Below are 22,345 nucleotides of genomic sequence, written 5' to 3' on the forward strand. Positions count from 1 at the left end.
GAAGAAGGTTTGGAAAGGGGGGTGGGTGAGATATCCTTCCTTCAGTATCACTGAGCTGTCAGATCAACTCAGCTGTCTTGTCTTCTGATTCAGATACATCTTCCATTTTTATGCAGGTTGTTAGCTCTAGCAGATGGATAACGCATGTAAGTTTTATCCCTATCATCTTGAACTTCTGCAGCAAGATTTAAATGTGTGAGTTGTTCCTTGCTTTCAGAGTGTGAGTCAGCCAAAGGTTTGACCCATTAATCTTGCAAAAGTGAGAGGGGGGAAAATACTGCAGCCTTTTCTGGCTGTTGCACTCCCATTACACAAAAGAGATGCTACGGTTTTTCGTGTGGATGCTTTTCCAGTTGGTTACTAATGTTGCTGTTTTCATAAGGCAAAAACTATGTAAGCAGTCAGACTTAAAAACTCAACTGGTGTTCTGAAAATCCAGCCATGGTTTCAGACTCTTAATAAAAATACCAGTAAAATAGCCTCTGTAATTGGGGATGGACTGACAGGGCTATTGACAATACATGGAGCAGAACAGAATCCACCTCAGTTGCCATGGCTATGTTTTCCTGTTGAGCTAATCCAATTTTAAAAATTACTTTTATCCAGTTAATTCAGTAGTTCTGATCTATAGACACATAAAAACCAGTTAGTAATAATAATAAGAAACATTTTTTATAAAGCAGATCCTGGTATCAGGTAATTTAGCTGTGGGGCTATCTCTGCACAGAGGCAAAACACTATGCTACCTAAGGCAGCAAAGTATCAGGGCAGCACAAAGGCCAGGGCCCCTCTGTTAATGCAGAAGCTCTAAAAAGCCAGACTCAGATGCTTCACTGAGTAACAAGAGAGGCTGGAAGAGAACAGGTATTGCCTGGGCAAAATAACTCTCCATGCTGCCTCTGTCAGTGGGAACAAGAAGCTTGTTATCCAGGCCTCTACTCCTTGATGTCTGCCCACTAGCTCACTATTCCATATGTCCTCCATTCCAGCACAGCACAGCCCCTTCATCTTTAAGATGGCAAAATTAAGGTCTACCCACACAGTTAGAAACCCTGAGCAAATTCTAAGAGTCTTTAGAACACCACTATCTCTTACATTCTTTCTTACATATTGTCTACTGCCTACTCTCAAAAACACAAGTTCTCAGCCACCTGGAGATGCTGGTCTGCCACTAAAAGAAGGCAGAAGGTATGTAGACTACCTGAAGCATATCAAGGAAGAAAGATGACAGGGGAGATGTCTTGCTGGACCTGTCAAAAACAAAAGTGAGCTAGCCAAAGAGGTGGCTGCAGCAAACACAAGACTGTAGAGCTGAAAATCCTCAGAGAAATGAGCAAGGCAAGTAGTAAAATCACAGCCCTGGACTTCAGGAAAGTAGATTTTGGTCTGCTTGGGAATCTTTTTGGCAAGATCCAATTGGTATGGGGCTCAGCACAGCTGGTTGATCTTCAAGGAGAAGCTCATCTAAGAAATTAAAGAGCAGTCCATTCCAATGTGCAGAAAACCAAGCAAGCGAGGCAGGAGACCAGCATGGATGTATAAGGGATTCCCAGCTGAGCTCCAACACAAAAACGAAGTGTATGGAAAGTGGAAGCACGGATGGACTGCCCAAGGAGAATAGAGAGACATTGCTTCAGTGGGTAGGGTAGTGTCAGAAAAGCCAAAGCTCATCTGGGAGATGAAACCAGACAGAGAGGGGAAGGTTATCAGGAGAGGCTTCTGTAGTACACTGCAAGCAAAAGGAAGGCTGAGGAACATAAAGATCTGGTGCTGCATGGAGCAAAGGGCAGACACAGTCACAAAGGACATGGAAAATGCAAAGGACACAAATTGCAGCATGTGAATTTCTGACTAATTACAACTTAAAAAATTATTACTATGAGGGTAATGAAACACTGAACACAGAAGACCACGGTGGCTGCGAAATATCTTGTGTTGAAGGAATTTGCAACTGGACTCAAGGAGGCCTTGAGGAACTGGCTTTAACTGTCCCTACTTTGAACAGGGTATAGAGATGATGAGCTTTGGAGGTTCCTTCCAACCTCCAGGATCCCATGATTCTGTGAAGAAGCTTGCCTGGTAGAGAATGAATGAAAAGTGTGAGACTGATTTACTTTCAACCCATATATATATAAAAAAGTATTTCAAGGTCCCTGAATGATCCAGAAATATTGTGGTACCTATTAAAAAAAAAACCAAAACAATCCAAAACCAGACTATCTATTAAGACCCCATGTCTTCAACGCATTCCACAGTTTTTTTGACATTTATTATTGCAATCCTATGAGAACTCATATGTGGCAGAGTCTTTCCATATATATTAAATCCAGCCTCCCAAGTACCCACCATGTGTTTTTAAAATACCATTAATTCACTACTTAAAACTGACTGCAGATTTTTTTTAAAAAATATTGTTCTCCTGTTTTCCTCTATATGCTATATCAAAGGCCCTATTACTTCTTAGTTAATATGTGTATAGTATTTATATAGCAGTATTATACTAATTAAACAAATAATGAACTATATTTTTTCATAGTATCCCTCTGGGATATAAAAAATGCTTCTCACACAGCACTGTTGAGAAACTGAGGCAGAGAAAAGCATGGAGGCCTTCCAAAGAGAATCTCAGCAGAGCACAAATTGGAACAATTTCCCTGAACTTTCAAGCTTATGTTTAACCACACAACTAACTCTTTAAATAGAAGCTAGATGAAATGTACTGACATTTGGAAACTGAGCTCCCCTGGTACACCAGTCTTCCATGTCTTTCAAGAAAGTGAAAGAAAAGCAAGTAGTTAAGACTAAAAAGTGTCTCCGGAGGGAAGCAGAGCTATCACCTTGGGATGGAAGCTATCTCCTTTTCCCCAGCATCTAGAAGATAGAAGGCACAGACATGCCAGGCCACAGCTGTTTGTGAGGGAGATGAACTGACTGGCTCTGGGAGTGGGTGAGGAACCTTTCTGCATGCTGGCCATGAAACACAGGCTGGCTGAGGCTTCCACTTTCCTGGTGAGCTGGTGAAACGTGGTGGAGTCAAAAGTGCAGCTCAGCTGGCTGTCTGGAGCATGTCAGCTGACAGCTGCAGGACAAAGGGGAGCTGTCTTCTCCCCAGTAGCTCCAGGGCACCCACAGGGAGAAGTTCAAAATTCTCTCTGCTGAAAACATGGTGCCTGCCCTTCTTTCAACAAATCTGCAGCACAGTCATGCTTTAGTCTTCATTACAAGACATCAGTCCAAAAAAATCCTGCTGTATTTTAGAAACAAGCCTGTCTATTTTCCCACAAACACTTCTAACAAAACCTCAATCTTAACAGCACAGATGTAGGGAGGGCTTTTACCTGTAAACTACCACCTTTTGCTACATGTTGCGTAAAGCTTCATTGGAACCTACAGTTCTGCAGAGCTGAGACTGTTTATTGCTAAAAACACTATAGAACGTGCACCATTTGAAGCATATTTCTTCTTCCTCTTTATCTCTGAAGTTCATGTGAGATTATATTTTATACACAAGGCATGGTTCACTTCTGTCACTGCCCTCAAAGCTCTTTTGACACTGGAATGTCTCCCTCAGGGAGAAAAGACTTGTTTCTGCCTCTACAAGTATAGCAGATAAGATGCTGTGCCTGTGGGCAGATTACTTTTCCCCTTTGTTAGAAGGTTGGGTTTGGTTTTTTTTTTTACTCTTCATAACTATTATGACTCCGGGACCTCTGATTTGTCAATAAATAAATGAACAAACAAAAACCCGCAAGTGCAGTTATTTAATTTATAGCTGCAGAAGGAGCTTGCCGGAGACTACAGAAGTAGGAAGCAGAGAAGAGCCTTTCTTATCCGGAAACACTATTTGCAGACTGAAGGACTTTTGTGTAGCAAGAGAACACAAAAAAAAAAAAAAAGAAACCACAAAAAACCCCAACCCCAACAAACCCTTTGGGCACAAGAAAAGAAGGACAGAGAGCTCGGTGACACCCGCGGCCAAAGCAGCTGTTTGTCTCTCCACCGCACGCGTGCTCGGGCTGCAGGCAGCGCCGGCCAGGCGCCGCCACGCTGCGACCACGCGGGCTCGCTCCCGGCTGAGCCCCCAGGACGAGCGGGGTCCCCGCCGAGCTCCCGGGGCGGCGGGCAGGGCGCGTTTCCAGAGGCGGGAAAGGCGATTTTCCAGCGGCGGGAAAGGCGCTGCTCCGCCGACCTGCCGCCTCCGGCCCGGCCAGCGCGCCCGCTTTACGGCACAGCCGTTCCGACCTCCCCGTCCGCGCTTTGCGGCTGCGTGGCGGTGGGTGGGGGGCGGGGAAGATGTCTGAGCGGGGAGAAGCCCCGGCGGCGGCGGCACCGGCGGGAGAGATGCCGGCGAAGAAGCAGAAGCTGAGCAGCGACGAGAACAGTAACCCCGGGGACCTGTCCGGCGACGAGAACGTGAGGCCGGGCGAGGGGGAGGCGGCACGGGTGGGGGGTTGGTGCGGCGGGAGCGCGCGCGCGCGGCGGGCGCGGGGCCTCGCGCCGGGGGCGGGCGGGAGCGCGGAGGGAGGAGGGGCCGCCCCCCCCCGGCCCCGCCGTGAGGGGACATCGGCCACCGGGAGCCCTCGGGTGTATCCCGGACGGGAGCGGGGCAGGGGGAGAAGGGGTCTCAGCCCGGCCGTCTCAGCTCGGTGGCCGCCCCTCGGGGCCGCTGGAGGGAGGCCCCCGTGGGAGAGACCGGGGAGGGTCTGGGGGAGAGACTCCCGCTTTGCCTCCACGTGGGTGAAGGTGGATTTGAGGCCCAGACTGCGAGCGGGCTCTGTCTCGAACTCCGCTTCAAACCACTTTTTTTTTTTTTTTTTAATTTCCCTGCAAATCAGCAGCATTTTCCATCTTTCTTGCAGTTTTGCATTGTGTGTCTTCACTGTCACGCTGTAGACTAACAAGTTTATGTGTGCAGCCTTTTGGTGAATGAGGAGTAGGAGATGGTGCTCGTAAACTACTCCCGGCAGAAGGCAGCAGGGATGGGGTCTGTAGTCTCTAAGTTAGGTGAAATTCTAGTGCTCAGAGCAAAGGTAATGTGATTGATGTAGAATAACTGTATATCTGAAAGGTAAACTTAACCTAAGGTATCGAGCAGTCACTTTATGTAGTTGCTGGTGTGGAGAGGGTTGTGTAGTTACTGGATGTGTGCTTTGTAGTGTGTGGAAGTTCTTTTTCTGCACTTTTTCAACAAGTGAGGGATATGGACCACATTCTCCACAACCTTTGGAAGTGGTGCTTGTGAGGTGACAGGCAGGTTTGAGATGTTCCACAGGGCTGCTCTTTGTTTTTTTTTTTAATAGCTTAGCAGCATTCGTGGATCCAAGTGTAATTTGGTGACAGACGTTCAGGCTTAATTTGTTGTCAGTCGTAGGCTATCACTGAGCATGGAATAGGTTGCCCCATCCCTGGAGATGTTTAAGGCCAGGCTGGATGTGGCTCTACACAGCTTGCTCTAGTGAAAGGTGTCCTTGCCCATGGCAGTGGGTTCGACTAGATGATCTTTAAGGTCCCTTCCGACACAAACCACTCTGATTATACAATTCTCTGATTCTCTGTGGGTTGCCTCAATGGTGAAGGGATTCCTTTTTCAAGAGTTTGTTACTGGACTCCACTACTCCTGCAAGATGGGGTGTTCTGTTTAAAAGTTGACATAATGATGTTGATTTGGAGAAAGGGTGTGTTTTGCTCTGTTAGGTGTCCTGTGTACAGGTTTGTTGGTTATGTGGTAGTTGCAAATACCTGGTATAGTTCACCACATCAGCTGCCTGGTGTTCTCACGTGGGCAGTATATGTCTAGTCCAGAGAAAACTTCAGTCTTGTCGAGTATTAAAGTTCTGGCAAATGTGCTTGGGAGATGAGAATTTGGCAAACTCTGAAATTTTTTTAGGGTAAAGGAGAAGAAACAGGAAAACTTAAAACTGTAAAATTGGATGTGAATATTAGTGGAGGGTTGGCTCTTTTAGGGGTCCAGTGTGAAGGGAATGACTCCAGATTTGGGCAGTACACTTATGGGCTTGTGTGGTATCTTTCCTCCTTTTTGTCCTCTGAATGTCCTGTCTTTCAGAGTTGTTGGGCAAACAAAGACTAGTACACCTCTTCAGGCTTCTGATAATAGAGACATGAAACTGGGACAAAGAATGAATGTTTGGTGGGAATCAGTGTATTAATGTTTATAGTTGACCTCATTCCATATTCCTAGTGCAGTTCCTAATGCAGCTTGGTGAATCCCCTACAGTGACAGGCTGTTGTCTGCCTCTGTCTCCCTTAGTTCACATCTAGAAATTACCTGGCCTGGGATGAGTTGTTTTCCCCCCACTAGTGTGATGGAAAGTGAATGGACTATCTTGCCAGAAAAAATGGGAAAAGTTGATTTTTAACAAGCTGAACGTGCTCATACAGAAGCACAGAGTGGGCAGGTACAATGCAGGTGAAGTGCTCTGTGACAGGTGGTGCAGGGAAGTGTCCTTTTAACCTTTTAAGGGCCCTGCAGTCAGACCACCCAGGAATTTGTAGTTTCTGCTGATTGTCCAAAGCTGATGTAAAATCTCAGCGGCTGGACAGAGTGTTTTGTGTATCCCTTTTTTTCAATTTTCCCCATTGTTATCTTATGCTAATGGTTAGAGGGCCAGTTGGATTAGTTAGCTGATCAGAATTTAGCTTTTAGTGGAAACAAGTAAATGTCTGTGGAAAAGAGTAGGAGGGAGAGGAGGGACTTTGTCTTCTGGTGTTGATGCTGAACCGTGCTGTGAGTACAGAAGCCTCAGAATGGCTCAGTTCTTGGTAAGGTCAAGCCTGATGTTTTTACACAAGCAACTCTTCCTCAGTACTTCAGAAGTATTCATTTCATCTGGATCAAAGATGTTTTCTAGGGGAAGCAGCTGCTTTATCTCTAGACATTTTCTTGAGAGCAGCTACCAGTATTCTGAAGAAACATCACTAGATCACAGTTCATATCTCTCCCTCTTGGATTAGTCTTCATGTGATTCATGTTCTGTTTCTAGAGAAGAATGCTACTATGCTGGCATTAGATTAAAATACATGAATCTAAATAACACCAAGTCCTGGGAGATCTGTTCTTATGAATGACAAGAAAAAGTGAAAAGGCCAAGTGCTGCAAGATCAGTTGAATGTATCCAGCAGTTATGATCTCTCTGACATTCTGTATGATTCTGAATGTTTTCAGGATGACGCTGTCAGCATTGAGAGCGGTACTAACACCGAGCGCCCTGATACGCCAACAAACACTCCTAATGCACCAGGGAGAAAAAGCTGGGGGAAAGGAAAATGGAAGTCGAAGAAGTGCAAATATTCCTTCAAATGTGTAAATAGCCTCAAGGTAGGTATGCATGAGCTTCAGGGAATGCTGGGCATCACTTACTGGCAGCAATGTTAATGTTGGCTGTGAGACAGCCTCAAGCTAGATACTTTTAAATATCTTTAAGCAATTGTGTTTCCTGCTGATTTGAAGCAGTTGCCTTTCTTGCTTGGAATAGCCAAAGTTTTGAAGAAAAAGAATACTGAGAAATAGGAAATAGTAGATAGTGCTGCAGTTAACCTTGTTTTTGTAGAGTTTGCAAAGCTTTGTGCGATGCTATGATTATGTATTTCATTGAAGCTGTAGATGCTAGAGAAATATAAGATGTTGGATAAACAAATTGAACTAAAACAAAACCTGTGACAACTCCACGCAAAGCACAGAACCTGCTCAGATTTCTGTATGTGTTGAAAAAAAACCAGAACAAATCCACCCAACAGTCTTAGAGTAGCTTTTTCTTCACACTTAACCAGATCAGATATTTTCCATCCCTGGGCAATAACTACTGTGTAGTGCAATTTGGTTAATTTATTGTGAGTGTTGGGATCATGTGTTAGCACCTGATTCAGGCAGTATGTGTCTTCCCATGTAACACCTGGTGGTTTTAAGAGATGTGGATTCATGGTCTTTACTCCCTGTTCTGCTCTTTTAGCATAGTGCTGTTTTCCTCTGCACTGGTGACAGACTGTGGTGAACTGAATGAGTTTTCTCATTCATGACTATTTTACTCTGTCAGGATGTTCTTCTTTTTCTCATTCCTCTGCTTCGTGTGGGATATTTATTTGGCAAGATGGGAGTTATGGCAAACTCTGTGAGGATCTGTGTAGCTCACCAGTGGATATTTTCTGCAGAATTGCTCTAAGAGTGTTTTTTCATTCTCCCTATGCTTAACTATGGAGCTGTGCTGATGTGGCTCTGTTTCTGAGCTTTGTCTTCAGGCTGCTGTAGTGAGACACTGGGGTACCTGAGTGGGAGGGGATAAAAGGTTTGGAGCATGGAAACCTTCTCAATGAGCTTTGCCACTGGAGAAATTGCGATACGAACTTATGCTGACAAAGGTATCTGGGAAACAAATTGATCTTATTGTGTTCTTGAAGTATAAAAATTGCCTCCATGCCTTTGAGGGTGTAGGAGGAAGGGAAGTTGTTTCATTTCACCAAGGTAGGCAGCAGTTCCTGTGAGTCGCCCCCGCGGATGGTGCTATTTGCAGCTTCAAGTCATACTTCAAACGCAGACACCGGCCTTTGGACACCCAAACTTTTAACAAGTTCTGAGCTTTGTTACTCATGCTTGTTTTCTGTCTGCAGACAAAAAGGGTTACTACTTTCCAAGTGTCTTCTGGGAAAAGAAAACATTCCCTCATCCCACTGTCAATCCAGACCCCACTGCAGGGTGATCCAAAAGACCAAGCTATGAAACTAAGCAATCCCTGACTTCCTTGGATTTGGATCAGGGCTGGGAGCAGATTCCTGTGCAAGTGGAATCAAGCTGTGAGGGAGTAAATGTAGCATTTCAATGAAGTGGGGTATTATTATTAGCTTTTTTCCCCTGTTTCTCTTTGGTCAGAAATTAATGGTAATAATAAGAGATGTGCATGTTAAGATGAAGACTAGATAGCAGCCAAATTTGTTTTTTTACTTCATGACTGAGGAAGCCTCTCCTCCTTTTCCTGCTCTTCCATACTAACTTTGCAGAGACTATGGAGAAAACTCACTGATGTTAATGATTGAATGTTGTATGTGGGTTTAGAAAGACACTTCTGACTCTTTGAGTACCGTGTCATATATCCCCTAGTTTATATGATTTTGAACTATGCTGTAAGATGCAGGTATTGAAGTTAATGAAGGGTCAACATGATTTAAAGATTCTTTAAAGGTGTATAAATTACATGTTTTTCCACTTTTGTACTTTTGGTTTTCCCGTCTTATTTTGTTTTTTAGTTTTTTCCTTTGGGAAACAAGTATGGCCATTACTGTCTGCTTTGAGTGTTAAATGGTTATGACTCAGCCTGAAAAACTCAGTGCTTGCTAAATATGTGTTTTAAACACTACTTTGGGAGTTATTTTGGGTGAAATTTAAGCATCAGGAAAACAAAAATAATGGAGAAAAAATGGAAAATCTTGGAAAATGTCAGGAAATAAAAAAATGCCTTTTTTCTTTATGAAGTACTAAGTTACTTGTAAAATGTACTGAGAAATCTTTGCTTTCTGTGGACTGAATGGAAATAGGGTTTATAAATGAGCATATACAGCTAACAGCTAGCACAGTTGCACATCCTCATATATCCATCTATATCTTGCTGATAGATCTTTTGGCAGAAAACTGTGTATATTTTGCTTTGTTGTGCCCCCTTTAAAGCAATGCAATTATTTTCCCTACCCTTTGCTTCTGCTTAGGGTGTCTGCTTAAGTTCTAAGCAGCCTGGTGTTGTCTCAGCTTCTCCTTGCTGTCCCCTGAGCTGGGAGCCAGTATGCAATGCCATGCAGAATTCTAGCTTGCTGGTGTGTAATGGAAACTAAATGTCACTACACCCACTGCCCACAATGGCTTACTTCCACTTCTGGGAACTGGAAATGCACGTGTGGGTTGTTGGTTCCCCACTGGCAGTGTGGGTGACACAGATTAAAAGGCATTCATGCAGGTGATTATTTTTGCCATCGTATTGACTTCACTGCTTTCTGTCTAAAACCAGGTCTGATCTTACTCTTTGATTGAACCCAAGTTGGTGTTGAGTGAGTAAGGCTGGAATTCATTATTGTTTGTTTATTTATTTGCTTTTGTAGCAATAGATCTGTTTTCTTCTCTGCATTCTGTCTCTAGTGCATGAAGAACCTGGGTACTTTGGGTTTCATGCCCTTTATTCATAGCAGGGACAGGATGGCATTTCACAATTTCACTTTTGGACGGGTATCTGGGTCACTTCTGTCGGTACAAACCAGTGTCAGATTTGTGTCACATACTTGGCATCTGAGCATAACCATCGTGTACGGCACCTAGAATACAATGTTTTGGAAAATCTCCTTCGTTGTTTAGCACTTGGGACAAAAATTAGAGCAGACAAGTATTTTCAAAATAGCTGTGTGCTGTCTCTGACCACTGGGGATGTTAGGAGTTTAAATAGGAGCAGAGCTTCTGCAGATACCCTGGTATCTTCCTGCAGGAGCCTCTGCCTGGCTGCTTCATGCATCAAACACCAGCAAAACTGCAATATGTACAGTCAGGCTCCTGGAGATTGTAGCACTTGGTGTGAGAAATGTAGTGTGGGTGAAGTAAGTAGACTAAAGACCTTTGTCTTGCAGAGTAATTTTTTCCAGGGAAATAGGTTTTCTTTGAAAAAGCTTGCAAAATACTTTAGGTATGTACTCAAGTATAAAAATATGGAAACAGTTTAGCACTCTGTTATATATCTCTACTTATCACCTTAGTCTGGGTCCTACCTAGAAAATCAGAAACTTATTGCAACGTATGCTGGAAAAATATCCTGTCTTGAGGGTGAAAAACATACGGCTTTTCACTTTCCATGTTTTGTTAAATTTATCAGAAACAGGGCACATAACAGAGAACAAGGTTGTTCTAGAAAAACAACTGCAAAACCTGCTAATCTATCTCTGTAATAAAGCAGTGGGAGCCCATGCATTTTACCTGTATTATCTTCATGTGATATGTCAGAAGCACTCACTGTTCAGCAGCAGGAACTCCTTCAGGCAGAAATTTGAAACCAAGTTGTTATTATTAGTGGAAAAACTTTATTAAGCATTTTCAGTTTGATCTCTCAGCCATTCTCTTCAAACAAGAAATAAATACACTCAAAATTTTAGGCTACCAAGTGAAATTAATAAATTTCTTGCTAAAAAGTAGAATTAATAAATGTATTGCACACAAAAAAATCGTGGCCATGTGTATGCAATATTATGGCTTATGGTTTTCCTCATTCGTCATTTCTAGTTCAACTGTAATACTTTGCAGATACTGAATTCCTGCTTTTTCCTTCTGTCCTGGGGTTACTAAGAGCCCTGCTACTTTTCCCTTTCTTAACATCCTATACCCCTCATCTCATAAAGCCATTAGTTTGTGCTTTTCTGTTATGATGGGTAATACTTTGAGTTAAGCTTTGAACAATTCTTTTTAATCTGTATTGAGCTTTGGAAGTTGTTATCTCTCTTAAGAATTGCAGGAGGGCCTTAATCTCTGAAAGATTTTCTGCTTTCTCTTTCTAGCTCTTTTCGTTATTTCTGTTAATAACAGATACTGCCTTTGTCAGTAAATAATGCCATTTAAAATTTTTCCAGACTTGCTTTCCTTTTCTTTTACTAAGGAGTGTTAGACTCCCTACTCACACCCCCTCCTCGAATTTATTCTTTGGTTTTGGATAGGCCAGAGCTGCCAGGGCTGGTACTTCTGGTGTTGTCTCTGAAGTGCTGCCATTTGAAGGCTGCTGAACAGCCATCATGAGACACTTCCTTCCTGCCTGCACTGTCCCAGACAGTCCCCTGTGGGGAGGCACTTTAATGAACATTATTCTTGCTGAAAACATCCTGTCAGGACAGGCCAAAATACTGTTATCAATTATTAACAAGCACCACCATATTCATCACAATTCATAAACATACCTCCTTTTTTTTTTTCTCTCAAACTGATGTAAGTTGTATAAAAATAATACTTGGCATTTCTCTGGTAACTATTTGTAAAACATCTGAAAACATTTTGTAGACATGAACTTTGTAGCAGTATTGTGACACACTGGAGAGAGTTCCTTGTGTCTGTGACAAAGTTACAAGACCTAACTGTAATGTAATACTGAAATGTGGCTGTTTTCCATCCTTATACCGATATAATTCTTCTCTCTCCTGGTAGTTCTTCTCTGTGAAGTTGCAAATCCTTGTGTATAAGTAATTATGATAGAAAATGACCTTAGATGCGGAGGTTGCCTTACTGAAAATTGTAAACCAAAATGCTAGAGCTGCAAATACAGCTTGGGGGTTCTGCCAGCTTCTAGGCATGACTGAGACAACAGTTTTTCCCATTTACTATTTAAAAGGTTGGTGGAGAAAGAAAAGGGAGGGGTGTGTTTGTCAGAGCGTTCCTTTAACCTCCCTTTAAGACGGCCAAGTTAAAATGTGGCGTTACAAAACTATGATTGTTAACTGTTCACTGTCTAAAATTATACTGGCTGTGAACCCATTAGTTTGAGGAGGGAAAATTGTCAGTGAAACTGTTGAATTTCACAGCAATGATGTGCTTGTGGGTTTTGTTGGGTTTTTCATCTCTAAACTTACTTTACACGTATAGGAGGACCATGGCCAGCCTCTGTTTGGAGTCCAGTTTAACTGGCACAGTAAAGAAGGTGATCCTCTTGTTTTTGCCACTGTAGGCAGCAACAGAGTGAGTAATCTGTTTTTCATCATACACCCTTCTGTGTGGTTCTGCCTGCATTCCTGTTTCCAAGCAATCCCTTTACCTGTGTTTGGTAGGGACATGCAATACTTAATATAAACAGATGTATTTCTAAGATCTGTAGAATCTGTTGTCTGGGAGAGCTGCATCCTTTGGATTGTTCCATGAAGTCATGTTAGCTATTTGGTAATTAAGCTATGGAATAAAGAGAAAAGTCTTACCGTAGTATGCATATGGGATAAGGAAGAGAGGTGCTTAAATGTATCTTCTCAATAAAATTACTCTTCATAAATATTGTTATCTAAAAGCAATGTACTCATATATACGGAATGAAAACTGTCTGCAACAGTGGCTGGCTGATGCCAGCCAGCTCAGTAGCTAAATTCATGGCCTGTGTGGAGGTAATTTATAGACTTCCTCTGAACAATGTTTGATGTCATTTCAGTCTTGAAAATAACCCCTGAGAAGTGCGTTTTATGCAAGTGTTGTGAATAAATAAGAAGTGTTTCATTTCTAGGTTTGTTCTGCCTGGCAAGTCACCAGAAACACTAAGTTTAAGCAAGGTATCAATGACTCATTACAAGACCAAGTCACATTAGAGATAACTGCAGTAATTAATTCCAGCAAGGGTTTATCTTATTATTAAGGCAATTCAAATAATAGCCTTCAGTATCTGGGAAGGACAGCTGACAAGTCCTGGAATGGTGCTTTAATGAAACTGCCATGGGCATTCTTTTATCAAACCATTTCCACCTGGTAAACAAATGGATGATGGATGAAATCTAAACCATAGAGGCACTCTACCTCTCTCCATCAGGCAGTCAATAGATGGGTGCAAGTGATTTCCTTTTGAAATGTTACAACTAAGCAGCAGTCTTTCCACTTACTTATTTTGGATTTTTTTTCTCCAGGTTACTTTATATGAATGTCATTCCCAAGGAGAAATCCGTCTGTTGCAGTCTTACGTGGATGCTGATGTATCCTTTTAAGTTAAATACCCATGTGTTTGCTGTGTTTCTTTATGAAAAATCAAGAGGCTTTGGAGGAAAAGACATGAAAATGTTTTGTCTGTGATTTAATACTTTGCTCATGTGGTGCATTCTTTATGTTAGGTCCAAGTCTTGCCTCTTTCCCACATCCTAGAATCCCTCCTATTGAAAAAATGTTAAAAATGCAGACTCAGGGACTAGACTGTATTAAAATATTTGAAAACTGATTCTCCATCAGTTTAATCTTCCCAACACTAATATTTGTATAATGTTTCCCTGCTTTACAGTGTTTCCCTGTGAATTGGAACTGGCATTAAAGCATAAGAATTGTGTTTCATGCTCTGAAGTGTTAATAATTTGTGTTGATCCTTTGCAGTACAAAAGTCATTAACTTGTGAACTTGGTCATGTTTCATTATTCCCAATCAAAGGTGATGCTATGAAAGAGAAGGTGTTCCTTTTATGTTATGGAACAGAAGTGAGGAAATCAATATCTGTAGAAAAGGTGATGTTGCTGGTATTTGCAGGTGTATAACTGAATGCGTGTTTTTTTCTTATTGGATCCAGCAAAGACTCCTGGGAACTTAAATAAAATAGCTACAGGTTTGTTTAAAATAAAATGTTGTTAAAAAAAAAATCTCCTGTTTGTTCTGTGATCCTTAACTTGAGGCATTCTAGGCAGATGAAAATTTCTATACCTGTGCATGGACATATGATAGCAATACAAGCCATCCTCTTCTGGCTGTGGCAGGATCCAGGGGTATTATTAGGATAATTAATCCCATTACAATGCAGTGCATAAAGGTGAGTGTTCACAACTTTAAGATACAGCTTGTGTTTTAGTAAGGTATAACGCTTTTTTCTTCCAAGTACATGTAAGCATGAGGAGAAATGGTAACTTGGTCTCTGAATTCTATCCCAGCACTACGTGGGCCATGGAAATGCAATCAATGAACTGAAATTCCATCCTAGAGATCCAAATCTTCTTTTATCTGTAAGCAAAGGTGAGGAAAAACCTCTGTTGTTTTTTGTATAAATGGGGATACTTTGGATTGGAGTTTGGTCTTGAATGTGGCCAAAAACCTTCATGAATTTTTTTTTTTATGAATAGCACTGAACAAGTTCACTTTGAAAGTTGAGAGCAAATCATCTTTTACATGGCTATATATTTTATACTTACTAAATCCATGGCCTACAATCATAACTCCAGCTATGGTGCAAAGGGATTGTGAATAGTGCTGCTTTTTAGGAAAGAAGAATCCTGAGCCTTGGGTTTGCTCTTTACTTTCTGACAGTTAATTGAAGTTTTTTCAGTTGTTGAATCACGTTGCCATCTAGTGGGGACCTCTTAACGTTGCAGACAGCATTCACCATCCTGTTCATGGGGAAAATCTTGGATTGTCTGTTGCTTGGGAACTTTAATTGGACTCTGTGTAAAAAGCATTTTAGTAAAGGAAGTTTTTGGTGTAGTTTCTTATGGGCTTGTCCAGAAAATTCTAACAGTCACAACTTCCTGATCTTTACTGTTCTGTTAAGTAAGGGAATGATCTGCCACAAGGAGGTAGCCTTCAGGAATTTTTGAGTTGGAAACATTCACTCAAGGGGACTTTGGACTTTAGTATATTTGAACTTACTGATGAAGCTACATGAGAACAGGAGTTGGGAAGCTCTCTGATGCTTGTAATGGTCAATGTGGTGCTGTGGGTCTGTAAAAATCCAGTTGCTATGTATTTTTTTAGGTTCTCTTTGTAATAATGCTTTGACATCAGCCATAGTACTAAAAGTTTTAATGTGCAATCTCTGGACCAGGTGCTATTGCTGAGAAGGCACAAGGCAGGAGAATATTTGGGCTGTTAGAACTGCTTGGCCGAGAGATTATTAAAAAGGGAGGAAAACATTTGGGACTGCGTAGCCACCTGTTTCCCTTCTGGGATTTTGGGTGCTGCTGTAATTCAATGCAATGTGCTTGTGGAATCCAACAGGGAAATACTCTAGAGGTTCCCATTTCCAAATGGGAGATACACTAGAGGTTCTTCATTAGAAATTGTTAAAACTTTCTTCAAGTAAGTGGATTAGTCTAATTGACTTTAGACTACATATTATTTATGTAAACAGTTTTTCTTTCCCTTGCCGACTGTGGTTCACCAGGAATAATGTCCTAAAAGTTAAAGAATGGAAAATCACAACTTTTCTGAATGTTGATGTTAATATGGCAGAAAGGAATTCTAGCATTTTTTGATACATAAAATTGTTCTTATTACTTACTAAAAGCATATTTGTCAGATCAGACTTTCCTTTGCTTTCTGGATGATCTAAAGATCCAAGTGTGTTTTTGCTAGAAACTTTCCCTAGGGAAGGGGGTTGGCACACTTTTAATTACAGAATTACTTTTAACAGTAAGTTAGTTATAATAGCAATTTCAGTTAATGCAGTTCTTTTGTTTCTAACAAAAAAAAGAAGAATTAAGTGCATTTTTGATGTTGACCTAAATACCTGTTACTCAAAGTGATTAAGCTGAAATATATTATTCAAATGTGCATATAAAAAGCAGCATGTAATTCTATTTGTTCTTTATAGATCATGCATTGAGACTGTGGAACATCCAGACAGACACGCTGGTTGCAATATTTGGAGGAGTAGAAGGGCACAGGGATGAGGTGTTAAGTGCAGTAAGTGGAAGACTGTGGGGCAGTGATTTAGATTTTAAAAGGGTAGTAAGCAACTTCCTATCCTTTTGTGCACTGTTTAGATATTATAGGTACTTTAAAATAACCACCTGGAAGTGCATAAATACTGTTTTAAGGGGATAGACAGCTTTAAATGTCAGGTGGTTTGGTTGATGTGGCCACCTCTTATAGACAGGATCTGTGTGTTTCAGTAGCTGGTTTACTCACAGTGCAGCCTAGAAGTGAGCAAAATAGGGCTCAGTGGGGCTAGAAAGAGTAAAAGCATTTCATGATGGTCCCACTTTTGAAGGTCTTGAGTTCTCATCAAGTCAAAGCAGCATAAGTAAATAAACCTGGAGAGACATGGTGGTGAAGGAAAGAAGTTGTTCGAGTTAAACTGTTTTTCAGTGGCTGTGAACAGACACTGGTACCCAGCAAACATCAACTAGAATAGTTAACTTTTAATAGGCTGTTCTTAAGAACTCTTTCCATTCCTGTTATCTGACCTGTTGTGAAAGGTGAGGGGTGCATCTGGAGGAAACCTGACACTTATTAATCACCCATGTTGTAGCCCTGGAATTCTGTCAAAATTGCTCCTAGGGAACTTAGTAAAGGAGGAGAACTAGCTGTAGATTCACTCTCAGTGCTGTTGAATATGTCTCTCTTTCTTGAGAGAGACTAAATGTAATAATTAAGATGCTGTGCTGCTTTGCAGTGAGCTGGATTACATTCTTAGTGTTTTTCTATTTGAAATACTCAGTTTTATTGCATGCTCTCTGCATAAAATGCTATTTTGATGGAAATGATGGAATAAAATCTGAGTTGATATAATGCAGCATAGAGTGGGAATGTTCAAAATTATTTTATATACATAGGATTACGATCTTCTTGGTGAAAAAATCATGTCCTGTGGGATGGATCACTCTCTAAAACTCTGGAGAATTAATTCAAAGAGAATGATTAATGCTATCAAAGAGTCTTATGAGTACAACCCAAATAAAACCAACAGGTATGTAGTCTTCATCTCCTTGTCTGTCTTTACAACACATGAATACTCCTATCAACAGTCCAGGTTAATTCCTTTCAAGGTTGGGAGTTTTTGGGTAGTGATGTGGGTGCTGAATCTCACTAGATTGTGTGTCTTATTGTTGTTTGCTTCACTGGAATTTTATTGAATTCTGATTCAAAGTCCCAAAATTTTTTATTTTTAAATATCTCAATTATTTCTTATTTCCTAGACTAGAAAATATCTAAAATTATTATCTTAAGGCTTGTATTTCATGCATTTCAAGATGTCAGTATCTTTTCTTCATATCATCTCATCTCAAAATTTCTAGAAGGGAATCAAATCTGTGTAATTAAATGTGTCAAATAATCTTATATTGAGTAGCTAATTATTGTGTATTGTTTTACTTTGGGGTGGGGAAAAAACCATTTACAAAAACCATTTAATTTTCATCATTCTCTGGTTTGACCTCAGCTATGAGTAAATTATCAAGTAAACATAGCAATTAGATACATGATAGATAAATCCTTCTTTATGAAGTTCTTCAACTTTTTGATCTTAACTTCCAGTTAAACCATTGAGAGAATTGAAGAGTCTAAAACACAGTGAACATGTTCAGCAATGAGACTAGCTGTGAAAATACTCTGGCTTTTTTTGGTAATGTTACCAAATATTAAATGATGCTTTTTAGCGTGCTTTTTTTAAAATGATGATTTTTTTTTTAAAGTGTGCATTTCTGTTTAACAATTTAGATGTTGCAGCAGCAGCATCAGGAAGACTGAGCTTTAATTAGTTCTTGAAGTATTTGGTGACAGGCATTGTATTCAGCATCTGAAGGAGTAGTTTTACTCAGCACTATCTCTGCACAGTCTTTTACATGAGAAACTAAGTTATTTCATTAGGAATGAGGATGAAAACAAGGACTGTTCTATTACTATTAAAAAGAAAAACAAGCTGCATACAAAATCTACTTTGTTATAAAACTGTTAAAAAGCTGGGCTTGTTCTTTTAACATTGAAATATGTTAAAATTGGTTATTAAAAATTACACTTGTGCTTCTGCATTTATTTTTCTGAACCTCACTTGGCAATTTTCTCCATAGGCCTTTTGTTTCCCAGAAAATTCACTTTCCTGACTTTTCTACAAGAGACATACATAGAAACTATGTTGACTGTGTACGGTGGCTGGGAGACCTAATTCTTTCCAAGGTAATGCTGCATTTTTCAGCTATGTTACGTTTATTTGTTGGTCCTGAGGATCCTAAACCTTAGAAATTTTATTAGCTTGTGGGTCTGAGGTTAAATTACTATCTTGTGTCAAGTGATTTTGTGGAGTGTGCTGGGAATTTTGTCACCTGTTAGGATCTCTGGGTAAGCAGCTTATACTTAAAAAGCAAAATTCTTACTACAGCTGTACTCTGCTACAGGTAAAGGGTTTCTGGCTAACCAGGATCTGCACAGAACATATGGAAAGGGAATCTCTAGATACTATTTAAGGATCCTGCTAAAGAGTGAGATGAGGAGTAGCCATAATGGAGTAACTTTGATTTATGTGTTGTGTCCATTTGTAACATTGGTTTGCAGATATTAAAGCAGGCAGCCCACCTGCCTTGATGCCAGCAATTGGTGAGTGCACCAACCTGTTGGTCAAAGGGATTGGGTAAACAATCCTCAAACCAATGGATGTTTAGGCTGCTTATGAAATTGTGTTTGAGCCATCTGGGCTCTCCATCTGAAGCAGGTGTGGGAGGGCCCCTGCAGCCCCATTCCCTGGCAAAGCTGGGAGGGCATCGGGTTGCCAGCGATGGACAGTGACTGTTATTGGTGATGTGGCTGTGATCTAAGGGCAGAGGGGAGATTTTCAGTTCTGCTTTTCATAGTGTCATTGGGGAAGATGTGAGATGAAATGTTTGCTTCTAGTTGGACTGATTCTGCAGTATAAATTACAGGTGATTTTTCTTTTCTTTGTTTCACACCAGTCTTGTGAAAATGCCATTGTTTGCTGGAAGCCTGGCAAGATGGAAGATGATATAGATAAAATCAAGCCCAGTGAGTCAAATGTGACCATTCTTGGGAGATTTGACTATAGCCAGTGTGACATATGGTACATGAGATTTTCAATGGATTTCTGGCAAAAGGTATGTGTCTGACTTTGCTGTATTTGAAGGTGTGTAGCTTTTCATTGGTTACATGTTTATGGGTATAGGAAAGCTCTTGGTTCATGTGATATTTGAGAAACAGATTGGTTTGCTGTAAGGGACATTATATGAACCTGCAGATTAAATTACTATCTTGTGTCAAATGATTTTGGGGAGTGTGCTGAGAATTTTGTCACCTGCCAGGGTGTGTGGGTAAGCAGCTTATACTTAAAAAGCAAAATTCCTACTACAGCTGCTACAAGTAAAGAGCTCCAGATTTTTCATTCTGGGTTCTACCTGTGGGAAAAAACTCCATAAAAGAAATACTAATTATCCACCAGAAATAAGTTTCCTGATGTCTTCATCCCCTGTCTGCAGAGATTGTTCTACAGCCTTTTTGACTCCTCCAACAAACTTATTAAGTCATTCATGTTTAAATGTTCACACACAATTTATCAGCCCTAGAGCCTTTATAAATGTCTGACTTCATTCTTTGAGGGAGTATTTTAAAACCTCTTTATCCTCTGCTTTCTTTTTAAGATGCTTGCTCTGGGCAATCAGGTTGGCAAACTTTATGTTTGGGATTTAGAAATAGAGGATCCACATAAAGCCAAGTGAGTACTTTATTTTGTTTTTGCTAAGACAGAGAATTGGGGTCCTTTTCTTTTTTCTTTCCTGATTAGAGAGAAATTCTTTACTGTACTACTTACTTTCCATTATAATTAGTAGGGAAATAAACATTGTGAGCCCCTCAAGGTTAATGTTTATTTTATCTCACTGATTTATAAATTATATTTTATTAATGTCAAGAGGTCCCAGTTGGATTGTGCTGCCTACCACGCATAGATACAGTAAAAGGCAATTTATTTCTCACAGAGTTTTCACTAATTGGGTGGAAATTTTGCAAAGCCATTAGGAGCAGATGTGCTAGGTGGGTGTAACACATGACAAAGGCGAGATAGGTGACAGGACTGGAGTGAAAAAGGAGGGTGTGAAGGTGAGCTATGAGCACAGTGTGGAGAAAACACTGTGGCTTTCCACTTCCTCACCTGTGCTGCCAGGCAATTTCACAGCATGTCTCTTAGATACATATAGGTATGTATGTATGTCTGTGAATATACAAATGCAAAAAAAGCCTGAACACAAAAAAAGGCCCCAAAGCCTTGTTGTATATAAAATGGATATACACTGCATTTTATTTTTATATACCCTCTATGATATATTATACATATCTTTATATATTTATATATATAATTCATGTAAATATGTATAAATGAATACATTAATGTATAAAATTCCTTGAAGTGCAGCAGTCTTTAATCACATGATTTTGATTTTTCATTCCTAACCCTGTGAAATAACACTGATTATGAAGTCCTAAGTAATGTGATTCAATAAGCTTTCAATCTTTGCTTCAATAAAAATTGGGTGGATGAGAAACAACTGTGGGTGAACAGGAAACTGCTGTCCCAATTCCTCATCTGGAATACAAAACACACCGTCAAGGCCATAATCTTGTTGCCTTCAATTCCTCCTAGGTCACATAAATAAGGGATTACTGAAACAGTGCTCCATAATGTAGTAGGAAGATTTAACATTGCAGCTGAATAATTTTCTTTGCCTTCTAGGTGTACAACTCTTACTCACCCTAAATGTGTTGCTGCCATCCGACAGACCAGTTTTAGCAGGGACAGCAGTATCCTTATAGCTGTGTGTGATGATGCCAGTATCTGGCGCTGGGACAGATTACGATAAAGTACTTTTTCTTAATTCATAGAAGAAAATATATTTTCAAATTATAATATAGTCTGTTAACATGCTAGTACAGTAGATGCATTTAGTGTAGACTCTCTTGAAGGTTCAGCAGGCTGGAGCTGGACTTAGTGATGTTTACATTCTCTGTATTGTTCTGCTTGAAATTGCTGCTTTTAATAAAAAGAAGTATTTTTGTAAAGTTTTCTGAATTGTCCATATTAATTATTTCCCACAAGAAGCTTTCACTTATGGCCTTAGGAAATTTCTTTGTTAGAGTTAACCCATGAATGCCTGTCAACTTGCCAGAAATTTTGTATATTTATGCTTGCAGTTGTATTTTGTGCCTTTCTTTATAGAAACTAATGAAGCTTTAATTCAGGGACAACACAAAGGAAATGCTACTCTTAAGAATATAATATAAACAATTGTTAAACAATTCCTAAAAATATTTTGAACTCATTCTTTAAGTTAGTTGCAGATTGAAATTGATTTAATCTTTTGTAATCTCAAACTGGAATTTGCTTCTCGCCATATATGTTAATGACTAGTGGGGTAAAAACATTACTGGCTTTGTTTTATGGATCACATTGTTCTGTTGATTTCTGTCTAGTTACTGCTTTTATCTAAAAGTTAGTTTTTGGAAATATATTTTAATTGCCTCTATTGTCAGTATTCCCAAATAACCTCCTCAGTGTTTTTACTTGCCTTAGGAATAATGAATTCTAAAATCAATCATATTTCATATAGGAGTAAAATGTGTGTACAGTTTATAAAAATGAAAGGGGGAAATAGATAAGATGGCAGAAATTATTAGCAGTGATAATCTGTGTTCAAAACATTTGTGTGTCTCTTGTCAGCAGGTAGCTGAAATGCTCATGTCTGTGTTAAGAAAGTGCTCCAGGACATTGCTCAGTAGCTGTGTGCACCTGAACGAGGAAGTAAATAATGTTTATTGAGGCTGAACCATTTACATACTTTTTTTCCCTTTCTCTGGCCTTATCCTTTAACATAGCATATTACTTGAGAAGAATGTTCTGAGTTATGATGTAAATACAATTACACTGTTGTTGTTAGTATTATGGTG

At 40.1% G+C, this 22,345-nt stretch overlaps 1 protein-coding gene across 1 annotated transcript; it reads left to right on the forward strand.

The window, feature by feature from the left end:
• The first annotated feature begins 4,293 nt into the window (after positions 1-4,293).
• Positions 4,294-21,464, forward strand: EED (embryonic ectoderm development). Its single transcript, XM_054270005.1, has 12 exons — positions 4,294-4,413; positions 7,184-7,336; positions 12,605-12,697; positions 13,621-13,686; positions 14,376-14,501; positions 14,620-14,701; positions 16,275-16,366; positions 17,239-17,372; positions 18,472-18,577; positions 19,348-19,506; positions 20,047-20,120; positions 21,135-21,464. Exons 1-12 carry the CDS (start codon positions 4,294-4,296, stop codon positions 21,259-21,261), a joined length of 1,332 nt encoding a protein of 443 aa, XP_054125980.1. The 3' UTR covers positions 21,262-21,464.
• Positions 21,465-22,345: the final 881 nt, after the last annotated feature.

The sequence above is a fragment of the Melozone crissalis genome, unplaced genomic scaffold (genome assembly GCF_028551555.1).
Source record: "Melozone crissalis strain CALT ecotype California unplaced genomic scaffold, PUWL_Pcris_2 ptg000008l_1, whole genome shotgun sequence".
Classification (NCBI taxonomy): Eukaryota; Metazoa; Chordata; class Aves; order Passeriformes; family Passerellidae; genus Melozone; species Melozone crissalis.

What these genes read in the sequence shown, in the direction of transcription:
- EED (XM_054270005.1), top strand. Translation starts at nt 4,294, where the DNA reads ATGTCTGAGCGGGGAGAAGCCCCGGCGGCGGCGGCACCGGCGGGAGAG. An exon ending in AGTCTTACGTGGATGCTGAT is followed by an intron (nt 13,687 to 14,375) that starts GTATCCTTTTAA and finishes GAGGCATTCTAG; the next exon opens with GCAGATGAAAATTTCTATAC. An exon ending in AACCCAAATAAAACCAACAG is followed by an intron (nt 17,373 to 18,471) that starts GTATGTAGTCTT and finishes TTTTCTCCATAG; the next exon opens with GCCTTTTGTTTCCCAGAAAA.